General features: G+C 26.4%; 1 protein-coding gene across 3 annotated transcripts in view; it reads right to left on the bottom strand.

Annotated features, from left to right (window-relative positions):
- LOC112693272 (gonadotropin-releasing hormone receptor-like) overlaps positions 1-23,839 on the bottom strand; it is a 99,951-nt gene that overhangs the window by 47,462 nt on the left and 28,650 nt on the right. For 2 of the 3 annotated variants that reach the window (XM_025568262.1, XM_025568263.1), the window contains exons 2-6: positions 12,216-12,664; positions 7,966-8,114; positions 6,158-6,263; positions 5,306-5,519; positions 3,582-3,705 (exon numbers count right to left, since the gene is read on the bottom strand). In XM_025568262.1, the coding sequence (XP_025424047.1) occupies positions 3,582-3,705; positions 5,306-5,519; positions 6,158-6,263; positions 7,966-8,114; positions 12,216-12,530 (908 nt within the window). In that variant the 5' untranslated portion in view covers positions 12,531-12,664. Of the gene's footprint in view, positions 1-3,581; positions 3,706-5,305; positions 5,520-6,157; positions 6,264-7,965; positions 8,115-12,215; positions 12,665-23,839 lie in introns of those variants that run through there. The other variant, XM_025568264.1, reaches the window with a different exon arrangement.

The raw sequence follows: 23,839 nt of genomic DNA, 5'->3' as shown, positions 1-23,839 counted from the left end.
AAATAGTACAGTTGACTTAAAAAAATAAAACTATATAAAATGTAGCAGGTATATACCTATTTTTTTTTTTTATAGATAAAACAATAATAAGTAGATTACATTCGTCATAATTCGTAAATGTGGAATTTATAAGCAGCTCTAATTATTGACCAATTAAAACTATTGAATATTTTAAACCAAGACTATGTCAATCTTAAAAATAAATTTTTGTCCAATTAAACCTTAGATCATATACAATGGATAGAATCATCGTATATCATACCTATAGAATGAGTTGAAGTCAACATAACTATAGGGCCGATGACATCTGCGCATGCGCGCATGCTTATCAAATGTCAATCTGTTTTTCGGCTTAAATTGAATTTAGGCATCACTAATTCTTAATTTACGAAATATTGTTATTGATCATCATTTTGACGTATCAAATACAATATAATTAATTATATTATAATAATAATGCAATTAGAAACTTAACAATTACTTATACTTTATAGTTAATCGTTATCTTGTTCAATTATCAATTAATTAATATTTACGCCAAAAATTAATGATAAGATTCCACGCGCATGCGCATATTACTGCGGTCCTACTGTTATGTTGGCTTCACAAATTATTTGTATGACTCCATCCATTGTATATGATCTAAGAATTAAACAAACAATTAATTTTTCATAACTGTAGACTCAAAACTTCACATATCCTTCCAATATCAATTAATATCAAACCACTTGTATCCGATATAGGTACCCACGAAAATTTTTAAATTTTTCATTATTCTTAAAGTTATATATATATATAACTTTATTATATATTTAACTTAAAGATTATAAGCTATATAAAATATAGAGTATATTTATAATTTTGTACTATTAGCTATTATTAAATTTAGTAATCGAAGGCAAAAGATAAAAATAACTATAACCTTTAAATGTTGATTAGTAAAATAGTTATAAATTTAACTGTCCAAAAAATTAGGACCTTATAAAAAATTAGAATATAAAAAAAAAAAATACCACACTTAAGTATTCAAAAATAATTTTAAATTTTATTCAATATTGAATGACCTAGTTTTAAATTAAAAAGATTTATATTTTCCATTGCCATTGAATGAAACAATTATTTATTTAGAAAATCATTATATAAAACATCTCAAAATAAAAAATGCAATAATTTTTCACTTACGGGCCTCGTATAATAATGACATTTTCGCGTATATAAAATATTTATTACAAAATTCCACTTATATTAACTGGTGACATCGATTTTCCAAAATCCTTCGATTACTATTTTTGTATGGATTTAAAACGGCAAACTGTAAACTGATAAATTCTCAGAAAACCACGAAAAACACTTATAAATAACGACAGATACCCCGTATTATGTCACGAAACCTGAGTGTTTTGGTGTATGATCACGGTTGAAATATTATATATGATACATTTAAATTAGTTTTAAGGTAAGCATAGAGATGTAGAGAAAGTAGTGTATCCCCCGACTTGTGCACATCTGTTTGTTCGTTACGTAACGAATAACAATGACATTTTTGTTTAAGTATCACGTTACATTACTCTGAATGTCTTAAAAAAATGTCGAATGTCTTGAATTGTGTATGCACATATTTTTAGTGTCACATTAACGTGTTCGCACACCAACTACACAAAATCCGCAGTACCTACTGTTGATAATATTTAGTCGATGTATAAGTATAATAGTCGTCGAGCTTATTAACTTTATTTCATTCCAAACAGTTTGGTATCTGAATTATCATGAATTAATTTAAAATCGATTTTATATCAATGAAACTATAGCTTATTTCATATAAAACAGCAACGATATGCAGGCTACAATAATATAGTTATGTAAAACACAGCTGACTACAGTTCAAAGACTTTGTTGCGAAGAATGTATGTTTTGAAAGAAAAAGCGAGATGGGTTTATGAGCCAATTTTAGAAAATTAAGTTTATAGACGTGAAAAAAATATAAATGTACAACAAATCCACGAAAAACCTAGTATAATTAATGCTATTAAGACGAATAGATGATTTGAATGGAAAATTCATGTGTGGAGATCGTGAAACTACAAGCGACATTTTGGAAAAAATCCTGGCAGAAAGCCAAGGACAATAAACAGTAAAATATCCAGATGTTACCCTAAAAAACGCTGGATGAACGAAATCAAAGATGATTTATACAAATACGATAAGAGAATAACAAAAGTAGAAAGCATAGGTGGAGACAACCGGGTATAATATAGGGTGTGAAAGTTTTTAGAGACCGTAAAAGCTTAATATTTGTGTAAAAAAAAACTAAATTACACCTTTTTTTTATTTTCTATTCTTTTAAAAATAACAACTTTTTTTTCAAATTCTAAATGTGTAGTGATTTTAAAATGTTGGTATATTAAAATTGATTCTCAAAATACTCGCGTTAAGAATATCAAAAAAATTTCGATTTGGACAGTTATTTTTTTACAACCATGAAATTTAAAATTATTTTACGTTGTAATTCATATCAAATCAAAAATATAAATAACTTTTATGTGTATATGTATTAAAGTTTTATTATTTGTTCTACGTGTACCAATTTTACTCTTTGAAAACATCAACTCCCATATCTGTCTAATATCATAATACAATCATCTTATATATAATTTAATTAATATTTGATAGCCTATAATAATTTAAGTTTATAAAACATAAACCATTCACTTTAAATTTCCATTGAAAATTATAGAATTTAAGTCCTCGGCAGGTTTTTAAAGGAAGAAATATTTATACAAAAGATAACGTATAAATAATATTTACAATACTCGTTGTTGGTTTAACATTCTACAATATTCCTTATACATTTGTTAAATCAACTCACATTGTTTATACATTGATATGAAACATTATTTTAAGCATGTAACAGCATTTGCAAATCATATAGAACTTTTTACGAATCTACTTTATTACAAATATTTATATCTGCAGTACAATTTCATCGTACAAAATATTAAAACAAAATGTTTGCTATGGATAATTTTTATGTAGTACTATTTTAACATAACACTAAAATATACCTACCTGAGACATGTTTCTACTACCCGGGTGTTTTTATTATTTAGAGATAAAATAAAATAGTAAAATAAACTATTTAACATACGAATACGAACTGGTAGTAAATTTACCAAGTATACAATAACTATACGTCTAGTACTAATATTGTGTGTTGATTATTACAAATAATCCAATCAAATAAATGGTTTTTATCAGTTATTACGTTTCTATGTAAATTATGATTGCGAGTTAATGTAAATATAATATATTCTAATATATTCGATTCATTTGAATTTATACGAAAAGCTATTAGTTCGAATCGATGTTATCAAAACTATTACACATACAAATAATGCAATATTGATTTTTTTAACTGTAGTATTTTGTGAATAATTTTTTTTTTCAAAAGCTAATTGAGTTCTCTAAAATATTTAATGGATAATGATTTTTAAATAACAAAATAACAGCACAGATTTTTTCGAAACGTAGATAAAAAATGGGTACTGTAAGTTAAAGCAAAATAAAACTAAAATTACACTTACCAAATGGCCATTATATAGTAGGGAGTCCAACACACAACGAACGCTATGACTATGATAATTGTCATTTTTAATGTTCTGCTTTTGGCACGTCCCAAAAATCCTAGACGACGCACGTTATCTGTACCTATGAAAAAATGTCAACATTTTAATAAAATATCAATACTTGGAAATCAGGTGAGATACAGAAGCAAATGACTGATTTCAGTGAATTGTTCTTATAGATTTGAAATCAATTAATACTGTTGATCTTAAAAATAATTCTGAGCGAAGGAGGACGAAGTTAGATTAGCTTTATGATAAAGATGGTTTAATTTACTACATGTAAGCTATAAATGCTTAATTATTTCACAATGAAGTTGGTTAAACAGACATGAATGAAAAAAAAATCTTGTATAAATATTACACCTTTGAACTTTTTATTGAAAAATTTTCTAATAAATGTTTAAACGATTATTTAAATTAATATTACTATTAATTAAATTATAACATGCTTATTATAAGTGTATGGTTTATGATTCATGTTTTTGTTCATTTTTAGACAAAAAAATAACTTATACTCGTAATAACGTATAATTTGATGTATCTAATTTCATCAAAGTTAAAAGTTATAGCACTTATATAATTATATTTTCCGAATTTCCGGTAAACTTTTTGTTGTCAACAAATAACAAATATTCATAAAAAATTTTTTTCTTCAATTTTCAAATTTAAAGTTTTAAAATTGTATGAATCATAAATTTCGTATTCATCATCATAAATTTCAACATTTTTACAGATATTCATGATTTTTGTCGAGTTTTTCAAAATTTAAATTTTGATAGCTTATAACTTGCGGTTACAAATATTTTATATTTTTCTACATAAATAAAAAAAATTATTGAAAAACTTAGTTATACGAGTAAATTTCAAAATATTTTACCAAAATATGTTAATAAATATCAAATTTTAAATACTTATAAAAACAGGAAAGTTCTAAAAATTTTTAAATACTACTTATATACTTAACTAGTATATACTATTTTTAGAAAATGGTGACATTACCATTCAATAAAATATCCAATATTACTTGAAAAAGAAAATTAAATTTCACCGAAAATTAGTATCTCATAAATTTTTCTCTATTATTTGATAAGCTATTAAAAAAATTAAAAACAACCTCATGCGTTTTATTTTATAGCCATTGTTAAAAAAAACATTACAGCTAAAATATTATTATTATGTTCATACAAATTCAACAAAATGTAGTAAATAAATATTTTTAAATAAATTACCATTTGAATATTACGATGCAAAAATATTATCAGATTACTATATTTTAATATACTATTATTTCTTCAGTAGAAATATACATTTTTATATTTTTATAATACATCATTCAGTTCAAATTTTTTCAAGTTAATTTAATATAGTATTAATTAAAATAAAACAAAATTTTCGAATTAATGGAACAAAGTTATAAAAAGTTATACAAAGTTATGTTCGAACAACAAAATAACTTGTGTAACATATTTTCTTGATTTATTTTCAAGCTCAGAAAAATACTCAAAACCGAAATATATATTTTTAAGAAGACCAATTGTTTATAAACCTAGATAGTCAGATGCCAACATTTAAAGTAAAGTAGTTCATTTTAAAATTAACAACAAGCATTCCTCGCTTTCCTTAAAATCTATAACTAATAGAAATATATACACCAATACGTTTTCATAGTACTCCGAACTTACCTTGACCGCAAATTGATTCCCTGGATCTTTTATATATTTCAATGATGATAGAAGCGTAGCAGAATATTATTACGATTAGAGGCAACCAGTACATCATGAACATGCCAAAATACAAGTAAGCCAGCTCATGCAATTTGGACGGAAAAGCGTGATAAGTGACGCACTGCTCGTACCAAGTAGCATTAGGGTGTCGTTCCACGTGAAATATGAAAATCTACAGTGTAAATAAAGCAAACAAATTGATTTCGTTAATAAATTAAATAGGTGTACAAATTTTATTCGTAAGTTTAAAATGAGTGCTTATCATAAGTATTATATACATACGGCATAGATATTGTATTTATATAATGGCAAAAGTTTAGTAAGAAATATCAATTTTTTTTTAAAAAAATCAATTAATGATCTTTCTGCATTTGATAATTATATGGGTCGAAAATTACAAATAAAATATAACAACAATTAAATAGAAGTATTAAATCATACAATTTATTTATACAGTGCTTGTGTAAAGGATTTTTTTTTCAATTTCATTTTTTTTCGAGTGCCCGTGCTTAATTATACAACGCTACTCTATTGCATACGATTAAACGTATCATGATTAAACGTCAGAAAATGTCACCTTATATTCTCAACCATACAACCTATAAATATCGATAACTACTATTATTTATGAAAAAATCTCAATCTTAATTTTATGGTTTTAACTTTTTCTTTTACATATTCATGGATAAAATTAATTACAATATATTTTATTGATCATTTTTAGTAGAAATAAAAGAATGTAATGTTTTAATTTTATATTGCAAAACAGACTCTAACTTAAAAACGGTTACCTTATTAAACTCAAGTTACCTGTGGTAAACTACAAACTACTGAAGCGATCCAAGCCACCCCAATCATTAACTTTCCTCTACGATCCATTTGGTATAATCGCATGGGCTGCAAAACAGCTAAATATCTGCAAATAACATATAACATAGTATAAAATTATTTTCAATTAAATATATATATAACATTTTAAACATATTTCTCAAAAATATAATTGAACAATAGTACTTAGTTTAAGATTAAAATTAAGCACCAACTGTTTTGGATGGGTTCCATAAGGTTTTTTTTTTTTTGTCAATTAAATTATTCAAATACAAATATATAATAGCAGTAGAATTTACGGAATTCTTCCAAATTTTTTAATCGTGTCAGAATATTAAAAAATTATTTTGAGCCCATTGAGTTGTTGAGTATTGTTATGAGATTATTAACTCATTTAAGATTTATACTTAAATTTGTTCAGAAAATAATATTTCATGTAATTTTCAATCGTCACTTAATAAATATATTCGGAAATAATTTATTACGATACGTTATTTAAACTATCAACTTTGAAATGTAAGTTAATTTACTCTCAATGTTCAGTGCACTTTCTAAATACTATAAGATAATCTACTTGAAATAAATAGATACCTATAGGTAAAATACGTATAAATAAAATGCATCTGTTGTTACAGTAGGTATAGCCTCTCCCGTATCTAGTGAACAGGGTAATTTTTACGAAAAGTAAAATAATGATGAATGCAATATGCGTTAAGTACTAAACTTTTGTATAACATTTTTTTTTCTACCAACATTTTTTATAAATTATTTATAACTCGATAAATCTAAAGTTGCCGTAACAAAGTTAGCATACTTTTTCCCGTATTATTTATATTAATATTATCATCGAAGATTATTTTTATGGTACCTATAAGCTGATGTATAAATATGATAATTATTCTTTGACTATTGTCTAAATGTAGTTGGGCATTAATTACTATTCAATGAGACAAGTCTGTCTTGTTCATTCTGTTTTTCACGTACTTTTATGATTTTGAAAATAAAGTGATAATTCATTTATAACCATTCTTTAATATATTTCATATTTATTTGAAATATTCTACAAATTGTAGGTCAATTATTCATTAACATATATGTCGATTGTAATTTTTGAAGAATTAATTTTTTTATTTCTATATTTTAGGTAGACATGTTAGGTTAGTATAAATAATAATAATATATATATATATATATATATTATCATTATTTTTCATACTTATCGTTTTTTAACTTCAAATTAACAATATCTAATTAGTAAAAAATGTATCTATTTATACACATTTTAGACCCAAACAAATTTGCTTATTTTTTTTTTAATTAATTTAGTACTTAAAAACACATACATCATAAATATGATGTGGGGACAAATAAATGTTTTTCCGCTATGCTTATAATTTAAAATGTATTAATGACAATGAATAGTAAAATTAAACTTTCAAATTGGATATATTTATAATAAGCAATAAGAAAAAAATGATTAATTAATTACAGATTTAATAATAATTGAACATAAAAAAGTACTGAATAATACTTATAATTAAAATGGGCACCTTCGCATTATATTGACTAAAACATAGAACTAAATCATTAACATGAGCTATAAATTATAATAAGACTTTCAAATAAATTCTATCTTTAAATGATTTATAAATCATATATAATCGTAAAATATAATCTAAGACTAACAGTATTCAATATTTTAGAAATTACAAAAGGGTCAGTTAAGTACCAAATTACTTAAATATTAATTTTTTTAATTTATTATTAATTAATATCACTTAGATATATACCTATCGACGCTGATACAAATCAATATGAAACTGGAAAGATATAATCCAAATATTCGGAAAAATGACATGATGCGACAAAGCGGTTCACCGAGCACCCATTGTACAGTCCATGCCCATGTGATTTCTAATGGCATCATCAAAAACGTTACCTAAAATAAATATAAATTTCATAAAAATATAATTTTAAATAACAAGGTATGATTCTTAAATATATATAAATATATATTAATATTAAATTTTTCAAATACGGTTCTTTTATCGATTTTTAAATTGAATACAGTTAATTAAACACAAAAAAAATTGTAAAATAAAATTACAATATTTATAAATAATATAATTGATATTTTGTGAATACGCAATACTAAAATTTCAACCCCTAAATATAGAATAACTATTATAAAATAAGGTTTCATTGACTTTTTTTTTCGAGAATTATAATTCATTTAAAAATCTTGTTTCGTTTTTTTAAAAGTTCAACCAGTAGGTAAATAAATACATCCCCAAAAAAAATTAAATTTTTTTTGTAATTTAATTTAGTACAAATTTTTTATTTATCCATTGGTTTCATTTTAGTTTTTAATCCATAAACTCTTAAAAAATATATAAGCAAAAGGTTTCTATCGCTTCATTGTTGCTGTATTTTATTTTATTTATGCATATGACATTTTTCGGCTTATCAATAACACAAATAATAATAATACTAACGAAATAGAATAATTGATAAATTAATAAATAAAACGTGTACCATTAAAATAGTAGTCGTAATAATTAAAAATAAATAAATCAAATCAATAATGGTTCCGATAATAATAATAATAATAAAAGCATTAACAGTGGTAGTTATAATAAGTGGGTAACAAGTAGGAAAATATCACAGACGTATAGTGAGTTCGTAAAATCAATTTGGCGGCTGCAGGGCTGCCGTCGTGCAATTTGACTAATCCTCCTTCATTCTTCCTGTTAACACATGACTGGACTATATGTTTGATAGATTTTATATCGCTACACTCACATAGTGGAGAGTCGACCATTCTCCATTTGTGAAGTAAATAATTCTGTTCCATGCGATTGAGAGCTGTCCATTGAGCACCGGTAAAATCCTATCCAGTTACTTTTATAATTGGATCTGTAACAAGGGTTTTGTTACGGGTTTCTGCTAATTCCTATCGTTTTTTCGATATCCTTCTATGGACTCTTCGAGTAAATCTGTACGCTAGATAGAATGTCTTGACCTTAATCTTATCGGGAAGTGTTCCATGATATCGTTTTGCAGGGAGAGGTTTTTAAACGTGCTTAATTTTAAGATACTCTTTGAAGTATGAGATAGTCTCCAAAGGTCGGAAGGAGCTATGTTTGATAGAGCTTATGACCATTCAGTTTGTAAATTTTACAGTTCCTATGTTAATATGATGCACATAGTATGATTCAATTGTACATTAACTTTTTTGCAGTTTGAACTTCTAGCCCATACTGATGAGCAGTATTCGGTAACGCTATACAGCTAAACTAAGGCTGAAGTTCGAAGTCCACCGATGGTACATACCTAGCTAGTGCCGGCCAACTTAGCTATGATGTTATTGAGGTATTTTTAACTTATTTTAAAGCTTTCCAGATGTTCGTTATAAGTTAGAGTTCTGTCGTACTTAAGGCATTCTTCTATAGCGATTTTTTTTACCTGCGATTATTATTTTAAGCTATATTTTATTATGATTAATAATGTATTTTCCTCAAATTATATTTGAACATTTTAATATCATTATAATTTATTACTTGGAATCAAATTTTTTGAAAAATGTATTCAAATAAAATAAAGTACCTATTAAGCCATCAATTTAATAATACTTTTTGGATGTTATTACCATAATAAAATAACAATTTTTATGTTTTCGTCTTTGATTTGAAAAATCTAAATCGATAATTCGCATAAATAATATCAATTGAAAAAAGCTAAAAAAAAAAAAATAATAGTATTTTCTTTCACTAGTATACTCATATTTGTTATAAATTTTACATTTAGAGACAATCGTTATTATTTCATTACTATAAAATATGATTTACACGTAAAAAGTTTTTGATTTTCATTCTATCTAATGTAGATACTAATCAATTTATTTATATTTAAAAATTTAAAATATATCGTTAGGTTTAAATTCAAGAAACTCAAAAAACAAGTACTACTTTATCCAGACCTGTAAATTACTTTATAGGACATAGAGCATGTATAAAGAATACCTAACTATATTAAACTACATACATACATAAAAAAAATCGTGTTATGAATAACAATCGTAAATTAAAAAAGTTTGCGTTAGAATCAATTTCTGCGCAGTAATCCATCGTACGCTCGATAACACTTTTTGTTACATTAAATCAACAACTTCTTGACAAACTATTTTCTTAGCTCATTAATTTAAATAATAACAGACTGTCATTAACAGTTTAAATATATCATCTAGTCATTTTGAAAAACTAGTGTTATATCTATACGTGACACATGCTAAACTACTTTTCAGTTTTAATCAGCTAATTTATTTTTATTTATCAAGCTATAGTATTCTTAAATTGATTACAGAACCATATTATTATTTAAGCACTATCGTTATTTTTAATATCGAAAAATGCCCCTTATTATTGAGGATTGATAATAAACGATTTAAATTGCATAACAGTTCTGAGATGTTGAAAAATCAAGCGTATCATCTAGGAAGTTAAATTATTTGTTTTGATTTATAATCTATAAGTCATTTCATCATGTATTTCAATTCTTTAGATGCATAGTATTTTGGTAAAAAAATATGCTATCGGAAAGTTAATTGAGTAACAAAAAAAATAGTTTGTTAGCGGCTTCGTAGAATTATTCGCTGTTTAAGAGCCAAATAAAAATCTACTATCGATACTATCAGAATGCAATGCCTATATAAATTGGTAGTGATCATGGGTAAAGTATCAGGTGATGGATCTTATCATACATGATTGCATATTACTTGTGTCCCAAAAAAAGAGATACTGCTGAAATATATCGCTGATAATAAATTAGAGCAGACGTTGGATCCCGTTTTAGGGACGCTGATCAGTTTTTTCATTATTTCCAAGCTATAATAAAATTCAAATCTGTGGTTAATAAACTGTACAATATACTTTTAAAAAATCAATTAGCAATTTTACATACACTAGAATCCGTTTAAGACGTTTTTGCTTAAAACAATTTCCCACCTAATAAGCTCATTTGTTTCGAGTCCCTTGATTTAACTCCGAATGCTTCCATTGTCAATGATTTTAATGTAAAAATATAAAATTTTATGAAATTTTAACAAATTCACTTAATCATGTAAATGAGCTATGCATATTAATTGCATCTTTTGACAATGCTAACAAAACATTAATTTATCTTAATAAAATTGAGAACTTCCTTCATTCTAAAAATATAAAAAGTTGAAACGAACAAAATTCGATAATTTTTTAAGTAGATAATGTAAAATAATGTGCAATATAAATTTAAAAATTCACATTGTAGTGTACAATATTTTTTTTGTCGTCACAATTTAAATTGTTTTTCCCGTGTTACACGATTTCCCGTTTGATAAATAATTTTTAACTAATCCCTAGAAGAACATCCTAGCCGGGTTCCACTGTATTAAAAACATAATAGGTACTTTCAATAAATAAAACAACTTTTTTTGATAAAGGGTTAAATTAAATCATATTATGCCATATTAAGAATTCTGTTTTTATAAGTCTTAATAGCTCGTCTCACAATCGCAATGGATGTAACATGTTCATGGTTTTCTTTTTATATTCAAAATAAATCCCGAGATGATTTATGATGAAAGAAACACTTAAAGATATTATCATTTTTGCATGCAAAAATAATGCGTTCAATTATACGATTTTTCTGGACGCAAATAGGTCACAAAAAATAAATAAATAAAAATATATGCTGGTACACTTATTCATTTTAATCCTCATAAATGATTTACGCGGGAAAATCATTGATTGTTTAGCGGACGAGCCCAACCTAACGTGCTAAGACTGGTGACTAACAATAGTACCGGCCAATGATGTGTCCACTACGGCAGTTATTCTATCAGACCGTTCACACGCTGTTGTGTTTAACAATGGTTTACGTGAGGCCAGCGTAGACCAAATCATGCGAGAGCACAACCTGCGATCAATTACAAACGGGACATGCAGGTCGAGCACGGGCAACACGGGACCCGCAGGACAAACGGGACGTTTGCAGCCGCACTTACCAGGAGATCGGCGATGGCCAGGTGCATGAGCATCGCATGTATCCTGGTGCCCGCTTTGCGCCTGCGTTTCAGGATGATCGTCAGCACCGTGATGTTGCCGATGGCCGAGACGACCATCAGTATGCTGTACGTGACTATGGCCACCACGTGGCCCTCGTTGAACCTCATGTCATACGGCAGGTTCGACTCATCGAACATGGACGCGTTCGTCACGTTCTCCATACAGCACCACGTGTCCACCGGCGGCGCGCTGACGTCCACGTGGTTAGGCACCGAATGCAGCACCTTGTTCGAATCGGTTTCCATCATATCCATGGTCGCGGCTGTTGTATCGTTCCTGGACACACGGCGAAATCTCCACTGCTCGCGTGATCACTACGTCCTTGCGCGCGCTAACCCGAGTCTCCCGGACCCGTCCACCTAGAACGAGTTCAGCGCATCGTCGAAATCTGAAAAATAATATCCAATCAATAACAATAACAATAATAATAATGATGATGATTATTATTAGAAGGACAGCAAAAATTAAAGTTTTCAAGGCGTCGGTATTATACGCTTATATTGTACTATCGTCGTTGTTCTCGTTCGAATACAATGTTGAATACTACAGATTTCATTTTTACACGTGTCTGTACAAAAGGTCATTCCGAAACGGCGTAGTCGGCAGCGTACCGGTACACGAAGGTATCGTCGTGGCGAGAAACTACGAACTGTAACATTTTTGCCCATTGACCCGCGCAAACGGAACAGAGCCGTAAACGTTCACTTCCGATTTTCTTGATTTTTGCGGTGCGTACGTCGGATCGTTAGTGTCACGGAGACACGCCGTCCTATTGTTCGACGTTTTACGCTTACGTGAACGCGACCGCTAGACGTCGCTCATAGGGTAATACGACGGAGTAATATACAGAGTACATGAAGTCGCTGTGATCGCGATGAAAACATGTTTTTACGTGGAAACTGTTGTTTCTGTTGTTGAAACCTGTTATCAACAATTTGAACACAAACGATCGCACAGCGACGACTAGTGGCCGCGTCCACTATTTATTTGAACGATACGCTAACGCATCCGGTGGTATTTCTCTACACAAGGTTATCAATAAATGCGTATAGAAAACCGACAGCGCTCTGAATATCTGTCAAAGAAATCAGCTTGGTGAGGGTAATCCATGTGTGTTTTTTCAATATCATCAAATCTTTGTACGCACGAACAAAATATTCTAAACACATAAAGTGGACACTATTTTCTTCGTGTGTAATGTTATCACAAAAATAATGTGATCGTATTAACGAAAAAAATAAACAAACAGATTATTTTCGTACGGTGGCACAAAACTCTTCCATAAGTACAGCATAAAACTAATTATAAAAATCCGTTTTTTCTATAGTAGTGATACATTTTTTTTTCTATCTCGATTCCGATATAGTAATTAGCTTTAGCTTTTTTACACTACAGAAGTATAATGGATTTATTTTTTAATTGGTATGGAGTACTTGAAAACGATAGATAGGTGTATTAAATGCAATTAAAACATTCCCAGTACTAATATCTTATGTTCATAACACAATAAAAATAACGACTTTGTTGTTGTGCGGTGTAATTATGTTCGTTACGATAAACAAAGATTTTGTATGGATAGAAAAAAAAAAGACTTATACTTCTCGGATTGCATTTTGATGTCGATCAACTACAAAACAGACACAAATGTAATGCATGAGCTCAGCCACAATCGTAATCGCTTATTACAATGCTTATTTACGTTATAATCACCGGCTTGTACACATAGTATCATTACAAATATGGCGGCCAAAGGTCGATCAAAAACGTGTATCGGCTGTGTTTTCCATTCTAATCAAAACTTTGTAGGTTCGTCCGCTGTAGAATGATTTACATTTCACAGTCAACGGAAAATAACACGATATTCTCTGCCCCGAATATATTTTACGCGAAATCGATACTCAAAATTATGAGTTTCGAATTGTTGTGTCATAAACAGTTCTTCTAGTATTCATCTCTCGTGAACCAAATTGATCAGAAATTCAATTTATACACCAAAATGAACAATGTTTTTAAAATTATAGCTAAAAATTGATAAAATTATTACATTATTATTAACGTGGCGCATTTAATTTAAATAAAATAAGTACCTAATTTATTATTGTAATTTACGACAAATTTCAATTTTTTCAAGAACTCAGACATAGTCTTACGCTTTCTTAGTCGATATATTAAATTAATTTAACTGTTTTAGTCTTAAGACTTTGGAATTGAATTTCCAATTCTATCCAATTTCGATCAAGTTGTATACATTTACCGCTTTCATTGTTTTATGTTTTATTATCAAATTTTTATGACGATATTAACATTATGTTGTATGATTATTATTTTATAGCGTCATGTTAAACAATATAAATTAGTACATTTCTGGCTTAAATGTATTTAGAAGTCAATGGGTCACTGTACATAATTTAAAATTACATTACCATTTATTATATTTAAGAGATATATTCAAGCTTAATGAATTATTGGAAAAAAAAGCATTCGAGAATTAATGATTCAATAACATTTGAAACTAGAACATAGGTATCAATGTTCAAGCTCATTAAGCAATAATCTCTAATTTTTGATCGAATATTCGTGTATTTATCTAACATCAAACTATTAAACTATTATTTTATTTTGAGCAATAGAAACTGCATTTAAATAAAACCGTTTTGATGACATTGAAACTATTAGGAAAAGTACAGATAAGAGAAAGAAAATGTTTTATTCAAATCATTTCTTAAACTATTTCAAAAAGGTAAATATACCATTTTAAAATTCCAAACGACTATTTTAAAAGTTACGGCATATCAGTAAAAATACAAATACAGTTGCATATATACATGAGAGGGAATGACGTAGAAATCCAGGGAATATTTTATAAATGATTATACTTATTGTTTCTCGTTTTTACTTTTTGTTTACAGCGTAATGTTATTTTTGAATCACTACTTACCGTAAATTGTTGGCAAAATGTTAATAAAATGTAGAGCGTCAAGAAACCTTTATAACGAATAATAAATAAATATGGCAGTATTTTTTTGTAAATAATAATAAGTACAATGAAGTTTTCAATAATTTAAACCACGACAGTTATTTTATGTATTTCTTAGAGTTCAAAGCCAGAATTGTATATGTAATAAAATATCCACCCCTTTAAAAAAAATTGTATTTGATACATTTTTACTGTCCCAATATTGCTGAAAATAACTGTAACATTATTTATTCATGTATTTTATAATTTATTTGATATTTACAAATATAACCTTTTAATAAAAATCAACGATTATATAAATTGTTTATGTTATTATTTCTTAATCTATTTGAAAGTTAGATTCAAAAACTGTAAAGTAATATTTCATTCTTGTGAAACTAGCATTAATGTTGAAAAGTGATAATAAATTATGTAAAATAATCAAAACTTATCCAAATACAAATAGATTAAAATATTTAATTTAAATTTTAAAATCCATAATCATATATATTTATATATATTTTTTTACCTTTATTATTTATCATTTTTTTAAACCAGCATTACAATTGAAAAAAAAGACGTGACTCTTAGGTCTCGGGTGAAATAAAGGGATGGATAAATGGTACTTTTATATTGGTTTTTTAAACTTGAAACCAATGTACCATTGCTCTCGGTAATGGTTCTGAATTAAATAGGTTAAATAGGTATAAATAGGTATTAGTTATAAATAGATTGAATCAGTTTATATTTATAAAGATGGTTAATATAGTAGTTGAATTACATTTTTAATAAGGAAGGTTGATCCTTAAAGCCCGATGCATACTTGCGTTAATTTAACGCTGCGGCAACGCTGAGGCACCGCGATAGCGAAGTGAAATACTCTCAATTTAATTAAGTTCTGCTCACATCACAGCGGCAAACGTTGTGACGATGCGCGTCCATTTTGCCTGCAAGTTTTCACGCAAGTCATTATCACGCCGCAGCGGCACCGCGAACGCATGCGGTCACCGATACATTGTTTTGTATTGGGTAATGCACATTTGCGTTAAACGCAATTTAATTTCCGTTAACACTTTTGCGGCTGTACCGAATCATGGCAAGAAATGATGATGAAATTAATATTGAACTGTTCATTGGTGCAGTTAAATATTATCTAGAATTACGGAATGTGGCGGCCAAAACCTACCATGACGGGAATAAAAAAAGAAGAGCCTAGATAAAAATGTATGAGGAATTTTGTGAGGTATTTAATAAAAATAATGAAAAATAAAAAAATTAAATTTATATTATTTAATTTATATTTATTAAATATTTACATTAATGAAAGATTTATATTTGAAACAATGAAAGTATATATCAAAAAAGATAATTATAGTTCGAAATAACATTTTAAACGTTTTATTTTATAAACCTCTATTGTTACAGCTCGATCTCATATTGTACGTTACACTCAAAATATATACCATTTGCGTTATTCTACGCTATGTTAGTGCATTGAATTCTACGGCCACGCCGCGGTGCCACAACGGCGAAGAGCTTTAAAACAACGCAAGCTTACATCGGGCTTTAATGTTATAATTTTCAACAAAAAAATCTTTCAAAATTTTGGAGAAACGAACATTTCAAATACATAAACAACATTAATTTCATTGTATATTTCAGAACTATGAAACATCTTTATAATGATATAAGAACTCGATAAACGTTTTGATATACCTACTAAAATTAATAATTATAAGATATCTAAAAAGCCTTTTTATTTAAATTAATTTAATTAATAATATTAATAAACTATGGACACATACAGTTAATGCTTTTTTTATACTTAAACATATAAATTTAAGTTTTTATCAGTTAAAAGTGTTAAAATTAAAAATATTCAAATTAATTTTTACGATTTCAATATTTTGGACAATCATCTTTTATTATAAATTTAACTAAACCTACCTGAACTTGCATCATGTTTAAGATGATGAATTAATCATTATTTTTCACATCGGTTAATAATTTATACACAATTATTTATATTTCTTAAATATTATTATTTATTTTTTATGTCTTCTAATGGATTTTATAGTTATAAATTGTAAATACTGTTATAATTAGTTATAAGGTTAATAAAGGTTTAAGGTTATAAAAATATTTTTTTCAAAATGTAAGTGTAGTTTTCACCATTAAATGTACTTTATTAATTATTAGTTTTTTAGTAAATAACTCTTTTGAAAAGTATATAATTTATTAAATTTATGATATATACAATTCGAATAAAAAATGGCGACCCAATAAAAACGAATGAAAAACTAAATTTATAAATGTATTTAATATGTTTTGATGTTCTTAATATAACTAGATAGGTATAAACAATTTTTTTATCTATGTTGTTGCGATGAAAATAATTGTAATATAAAATAATGATTTATTATCGTTTTATTGTATAATTTATATAATATTGGATTGGTAAATATATTAGAGTTATACTAAAATATTTTAATATAATTGGTAATAACAAGAGAAATATAATTACTATAGCCATCACTCCATATAATTATTAATATTAACTCGAAATGTATAAAATAGTAGTGATAAAAGTAATAATATCTTATGTAATCATACAGGACCTTTGGTATAACATAGTTTAAAATATATATATAAATAAATAAACAAACGGTTTATGCAATTAAATAAATAAATTCTTAGCCTGGAGTATTATTATATTTGTAAAGTACGACTGGTTTCGAATTAAAAATGCATTATCAGGTATATACAAAGTGAATAAAATCGTGAGATACTAGATATTCTTGGAGACTACACATTTATTACCCATTGACGTTAATAATCACACATTAATACATTATTACATCCTTAGTCGTCGTATTAGTATGTGAAATTTTTCTCTCGCTCAAATTATATGCATTGTGAACAAGATTGTCAAATTAATCTCTACCTGTTATTTGAAAACCATGAACAAGGAGTAAGTCATGATAAGGGTTTGGGACTTCATGCATTTGCATATTGTTTAATAATGATTGCAGAATAGTTTAAGTAAGATATAAATTTGTTTTAAGTCATAACAAACTGAAATACAAAAATTTGAATTGCATATTTTTGCATATTTCACAGTTTCCTGAGCAAAATGCATATTTGATAATTGTTGGCAATTTAATTATTATTTATATCACATTTACGTAGTTTACTTTTGATGTTTAGTACATTTTTCATTTTAAAGCTTTACATTTTTTTTTTTTTTTTTTACTTTCATACATCGGTCAATATACGTAACGAACGTGTCAGAGCAACAAGGGAAATACCTTGTTCCTACGTATACTATCGTTTATCGTAAATCGTTTAGAGAATGTAAAAGAAAAATAAGTATTCAGTTAGTTTTTTTCATTGTAGGAGAAGATGAAGAAAATGAAATCGAACATACACAGTAATATAATATATATAGTGTTATTTCTGTCAAAAAATATTAATTGAAAAAAATGTCTACATTTAAATGAATAAATCAAAATTTTTAACTGTCATTAAAAAAATATTCAATTGCATATTTTGGTAATTTTAAGTGCATATTTATATGCATATTTCCTAAAATGTTTGTACAATAAAGCTCAAGTCCCTAGTTATGACTAAGTCATTTAAGCCACTATGAAAAGTATATCGTAGAGATAAATTAAAAACAACATTACAGTAATAAACATTTTATTAATGTTCTTACGACTTGGTTACAATTATTTAAATGTTATACCAATGATCATCAATATTTATACATAATTCTCAAATTCTAAACTTTCTTAGTACAATGTTTAATTAAATAAACAATAATTTAACGAAATAATTTATATATTATTTAAACTATTATTATGGCATGACTATTAAATTCAAAACTATTACTACAATTATAAGTTATTACGTATCAATTACCATTTGGTTAAAAATGAAACGCTAAAATATGAATAATATGTTCACGAGAAAAAATTATTAAAGTAAGCGAAATGGCTTATAAACCACGAATAGTTACCGTGTATTGAATATTCAATATAAACTTAGTTAAACTCTTGTGTATTAATCATATCCTCCTAAAATGTTCCTGAATTGTATAGGAATCTCAGTTATGCCCAACGTACATTGGCCAAAATTCCTCCGTAATAATATGTCTTAATTTAATAAAATAGTACTTTAATTTACGAATAACTTTTAATGACATTTCATTTTAACTGATTCACTACAACTGCAGTAATTAATATTTATTAATTTTTTTTGGAAAATACTGAATTGTTGGTTTTGAATCAATATTAAAAACAATTAATAAATTATACCTCAACACGGATAAAAAGTTTAATGTATCTCTACGTCAATTTATTAATATAATAAACTATGTATAAAAGATTTTACATTGTTATTTTTTTGATACACCTACATAATACGAGAGATAAATAAACCGTGCAATAATACAATTTTTTAGACGTGCCAATCGAAATACATTGTCAACAACTGATCAAAGAACAAATGTATGGATCATTTGTCACTTGTAGACTACTATAAAGAATTGACTTTATTAATCTTACAACAAAGCATTCCAAATAAACACCTAAATCCAATAAGTATAAATCCCTGAGAAAAATATATATAAGAGTATATATATAAATTTCAATTTCTCTCATGGATTTTTCCTCTATATCTATATATAAATTTAAAGAAAGAGGGCAGAAAACAAAGAGCTACCAAGAAAATTCCATGTGAACAAAATGTATTAACCCAAAGTACTTAATTTACCGAAAACCATTGTTTCTAGTGACAACGGTTCATTCATAATCGTGATAATAATTGGAACACAACATCTATTGATTAAATACTACGAAATCGCATAAGGACTAGGATACATACATATTTACATATTAATTTATATAAATGTACTCAAAAGGCTATAGGTGAATTGCGGCCCGGTTATATTTTATCACTAAATTAATTGCAGCCCGGAAAATTTATTATTTTCAATTTTGTGCCGGCAGTATCGGCAGTATCTTATCTAAATTTTTTTTTGGTTTGCCATTTTTGGATTCTGACAACGTCATTGATTGTTTCACGGATGACTTTTTAGCAATACTGCCCGCTAAAGATGATCGGGTTGTACAATTTACCGACTATGTTTTCGAAAACTATATATCCCCGGATGCTATGTTTCCCCCAAATATTTGGGCACAGTTCTCTGCTAGCTGTAACCGTACCACTAACGGCTGTGAAAGTTTTTATTCACACCTAAATTCATCGTTCTTCTCTAGTCATCCTAACATCTATAATTTTATTGATGTGTTAGTAAAAATTCAATCAGAAACATATATCAAATGTAAAAGCAATGGAATAAAAACGAAGAAAATATGTGAAAAAGAAGCATTTATAAGACAACAGATGACAAAGCTAGCACAAAAAGAAATAGAGCAGTTTGATTTCGTCAAATCATTAAGTTTTAAGTTTTTGCCCAACCAATAAAATATATATATATATATATATATATATATATATTTTTACATATTTTACATAAATATTAAAATTTATTTTACCATAAATTATCATACATTTTGCCATTTTTAAATAAATAAAAAAAAAACAAATTTTTGGGAGACGACTCAGCCAACCTCCTCGTGGTGTCTTCTGGGTAACGCTGATAGGCTGATATGAAGTGATAAATAAAATGTAAAATGTGGCCGCAACTCGCACGTCTGTTTCATAAACACGGGCCGCAATTCGTACGTTATTTAGGGATCGGGCCGCAACTCACCAACACCGACTCAAAATCGTTTGCAATTATCAAAATATTTTATAAAATAAATTAAAATAAATATAAAACACATATATATATATATATATTTATTTCCGTAACAAAGTTCGTGTAATTCTAAAAGAATTTTAAATATCACAATATTTTCCTATATTATTTCACAAATATAATTTCCAAAATAATTAAATATTCAGAAGTCTAGTGTATTATTTATATTGTTATTCATAACAAAAACATCTATTATATATTAGCTACCTAGTACATTAAATGTGTAAATAAAATAATTGTTTTTTCACTCAACTATAAGATAGTTAAGGGTTATTTATTCGTACTTCAAGATATTATACTACAAAATTAACTGGTATGAAACGATGCTATAGATGTATAGTAAAACATTTAGCCATTAAATGTTTGTTGATAATTTACGTAGGTAGTGTAGTATAATTTATAAAACATGGTAAACCCGAAAATATTTCTATACGCTATTTTCAATGGTGGGCTTTCAAATTTATATGAGATAGCTAGTTAAGAAAAAAAAGAGTACATACCAATTACCTACATCAAAAGTAATATTATTCAACAGAAGACCTGACTAACTATAACATGTAAGATGATACTAATTTAATCCACAGTAATTTATAGACTTAGTAACAAATCGTCATACTTGTTAAAAATGAAAAATCAGTTTTCCAACAATATGATGGAACTTAATTTCAATACAAACTATTCATTTAGCGAATAGCCTTTATTACTGAAAACGTTTTAAAGATTAATAAGAAAATAAAATAAAACTATTTATTTTAAAAATTTTAAATTTACTTTTTCATACCCAATTGATAAGTTTCAGTTACTAAAATAATAATAACAATAAATTATATTTAATATTTCTAAATTTTTTTTTTTTTTTTTATAAAATCTCTTTTGTAGCAAGAATAACTAATTATAAAAAAATACCTGACACTTGACGGGTAAATTAGGGTCCAATTATATTATACTTCCTTTTCTAGAATTTTACATATTATTACGAGTATACTAAGTACATTATACTATAATTTATTGTTTAAAAAATAACATATATAACACTTAAAATGTACACTAATTAGTTTTTTTTATTGCATATGGTAACTAATTAATTGTAGATATATTAGTATTTTTTTTTTTAAACAGTGTTTTATTCAAGAATATTGAAAATACTTAATAATATACATTATTATTTTATACAATTCACAATTTTATTGGTAAAATAATACAAATGTAATAAGTTAATAACAATTAATATTATGTTGATGCATAAAAATAATTTTTTTTGTTTTTTTAATGTAAAATTAAACATCTACGTTTTCATTAACTGTCTTTATTTTGGAGATAATATTGATATACTTTATAGATTATGATCAAAGTGTATTTTTTTTACAGCAATCATTTTTTATAGAACTTTTACAAAATGTATAATTTTCATATATGTACATGAGAAAATTAGCATTACCATGCTCTTATTATTATATGATATAAAAATAAAAAACAATTAGTATATTATATAATTCATGAAAATAGTATTTAATTTACAATAGTGCAACAAATACTATAATTGAAACTAACCACCAATCAATTTCATGATCATTTTTTTAATTCCATGAGTAATAAGTATAATTAATAAATTATTAAGATATTTAGAATATTATATTTTAATATTTAGTTATTTAATTTTGGATATGTAAAAATTTAATAGAATTGAAGTTTATATATGTAGTATTTATATAAAATTTTAACTCAACAATTACCAGAAACTATTTTTTCCTGCTTAGGTTAAATACAAAAATGATAAAAAAAAACTAAAGCATTGTATTTAAAACTCGCTGACTTTTTAACTATTCAAAAACATTTTTTTTTCAGTTATCTATTTTAATAATGTTAAAATCTTATACTTAAAACAAAAATAATGATAATAATTATTTAAAATAAAAACTATATTATTTTTCAGTTAATGAAGTGGTTTCGTGAGCAATATTGAACTGCCCTTAAAATCCGAAGAATATTTTTTAACAGCTAATTTACTTATCACAAACCTTTTTATGAAAGAAAAACACATCGTTTTAAAGCTAAAAGCTTTCTCGTTTTTCTGAGACTAAATTTTTGAATATACTTTAAATTATTTCTCCATTATATACTGTATTCTACAAATGTTTAGTAAATATTACCTTCTAAGTATCCAATATTTATAAAAATATTAATTTGAATTACATATGTACAATAGTTATAAGTAATTTGATATTTTTTATAAAAACTTATGCTGTATACTATATTTAATATACCAAAATTTGAATTATAATAAATTATAAAAACAAAACTATTATAATTAATGCGATCTTCTAACTTCTAACATATAGCAGGTGGTGACATTTATTTTGAAGAAAAATCCACCCAGATTCTAAAATATATCCTAGGATACGTCAGTCAATCTAATCGATTCTTCAATTTTCAACTGGATGAACATTATTCTCATTACAAAGACAGGTACCCTTCAATATGACCCATTAAAGAACTTTTATTATTATCTCCAATTTTCGAGTTATTAACTTGACATTCAATAATTGATGTTTGCCTTTCATAAATGTATACGTTTCCCAATTTTAGCAGTAATTAGTGCGATGTAAAAAGAAATTTTTAAATAAAATAGCATAAATAATTTATGAGATTGTCCAAACAAAATAATACACATCAATATTTGTATTAAATTTATTGTACATATATTTATTTAAATACCTCATAATAAAATAAAGTCCTTTGATCAAAACTTTTAAATACAGTACTTATCCAGACTTTGTCAGGTA

The sequence above is a fragment of the Sipha flava genome, unplaced genomic scaffold, assembly GCF_003268045.1.
Source record: "Sipha flava isolate LNK unplaced genomic scaffold, YSA_version1 83_pilon_pilon, whole genome shotgun sequence".
Lineage (NCBI taxonomy): Eukaryota > Metazoa > Arthropoda > Insecta > Hemiptera > Aphididae > Sipha > Sipha flava.
Note: the sequence above shows the minus strand (reverse complement) of the source record. Positions and strands in the feature narration are given on the sequence as shown.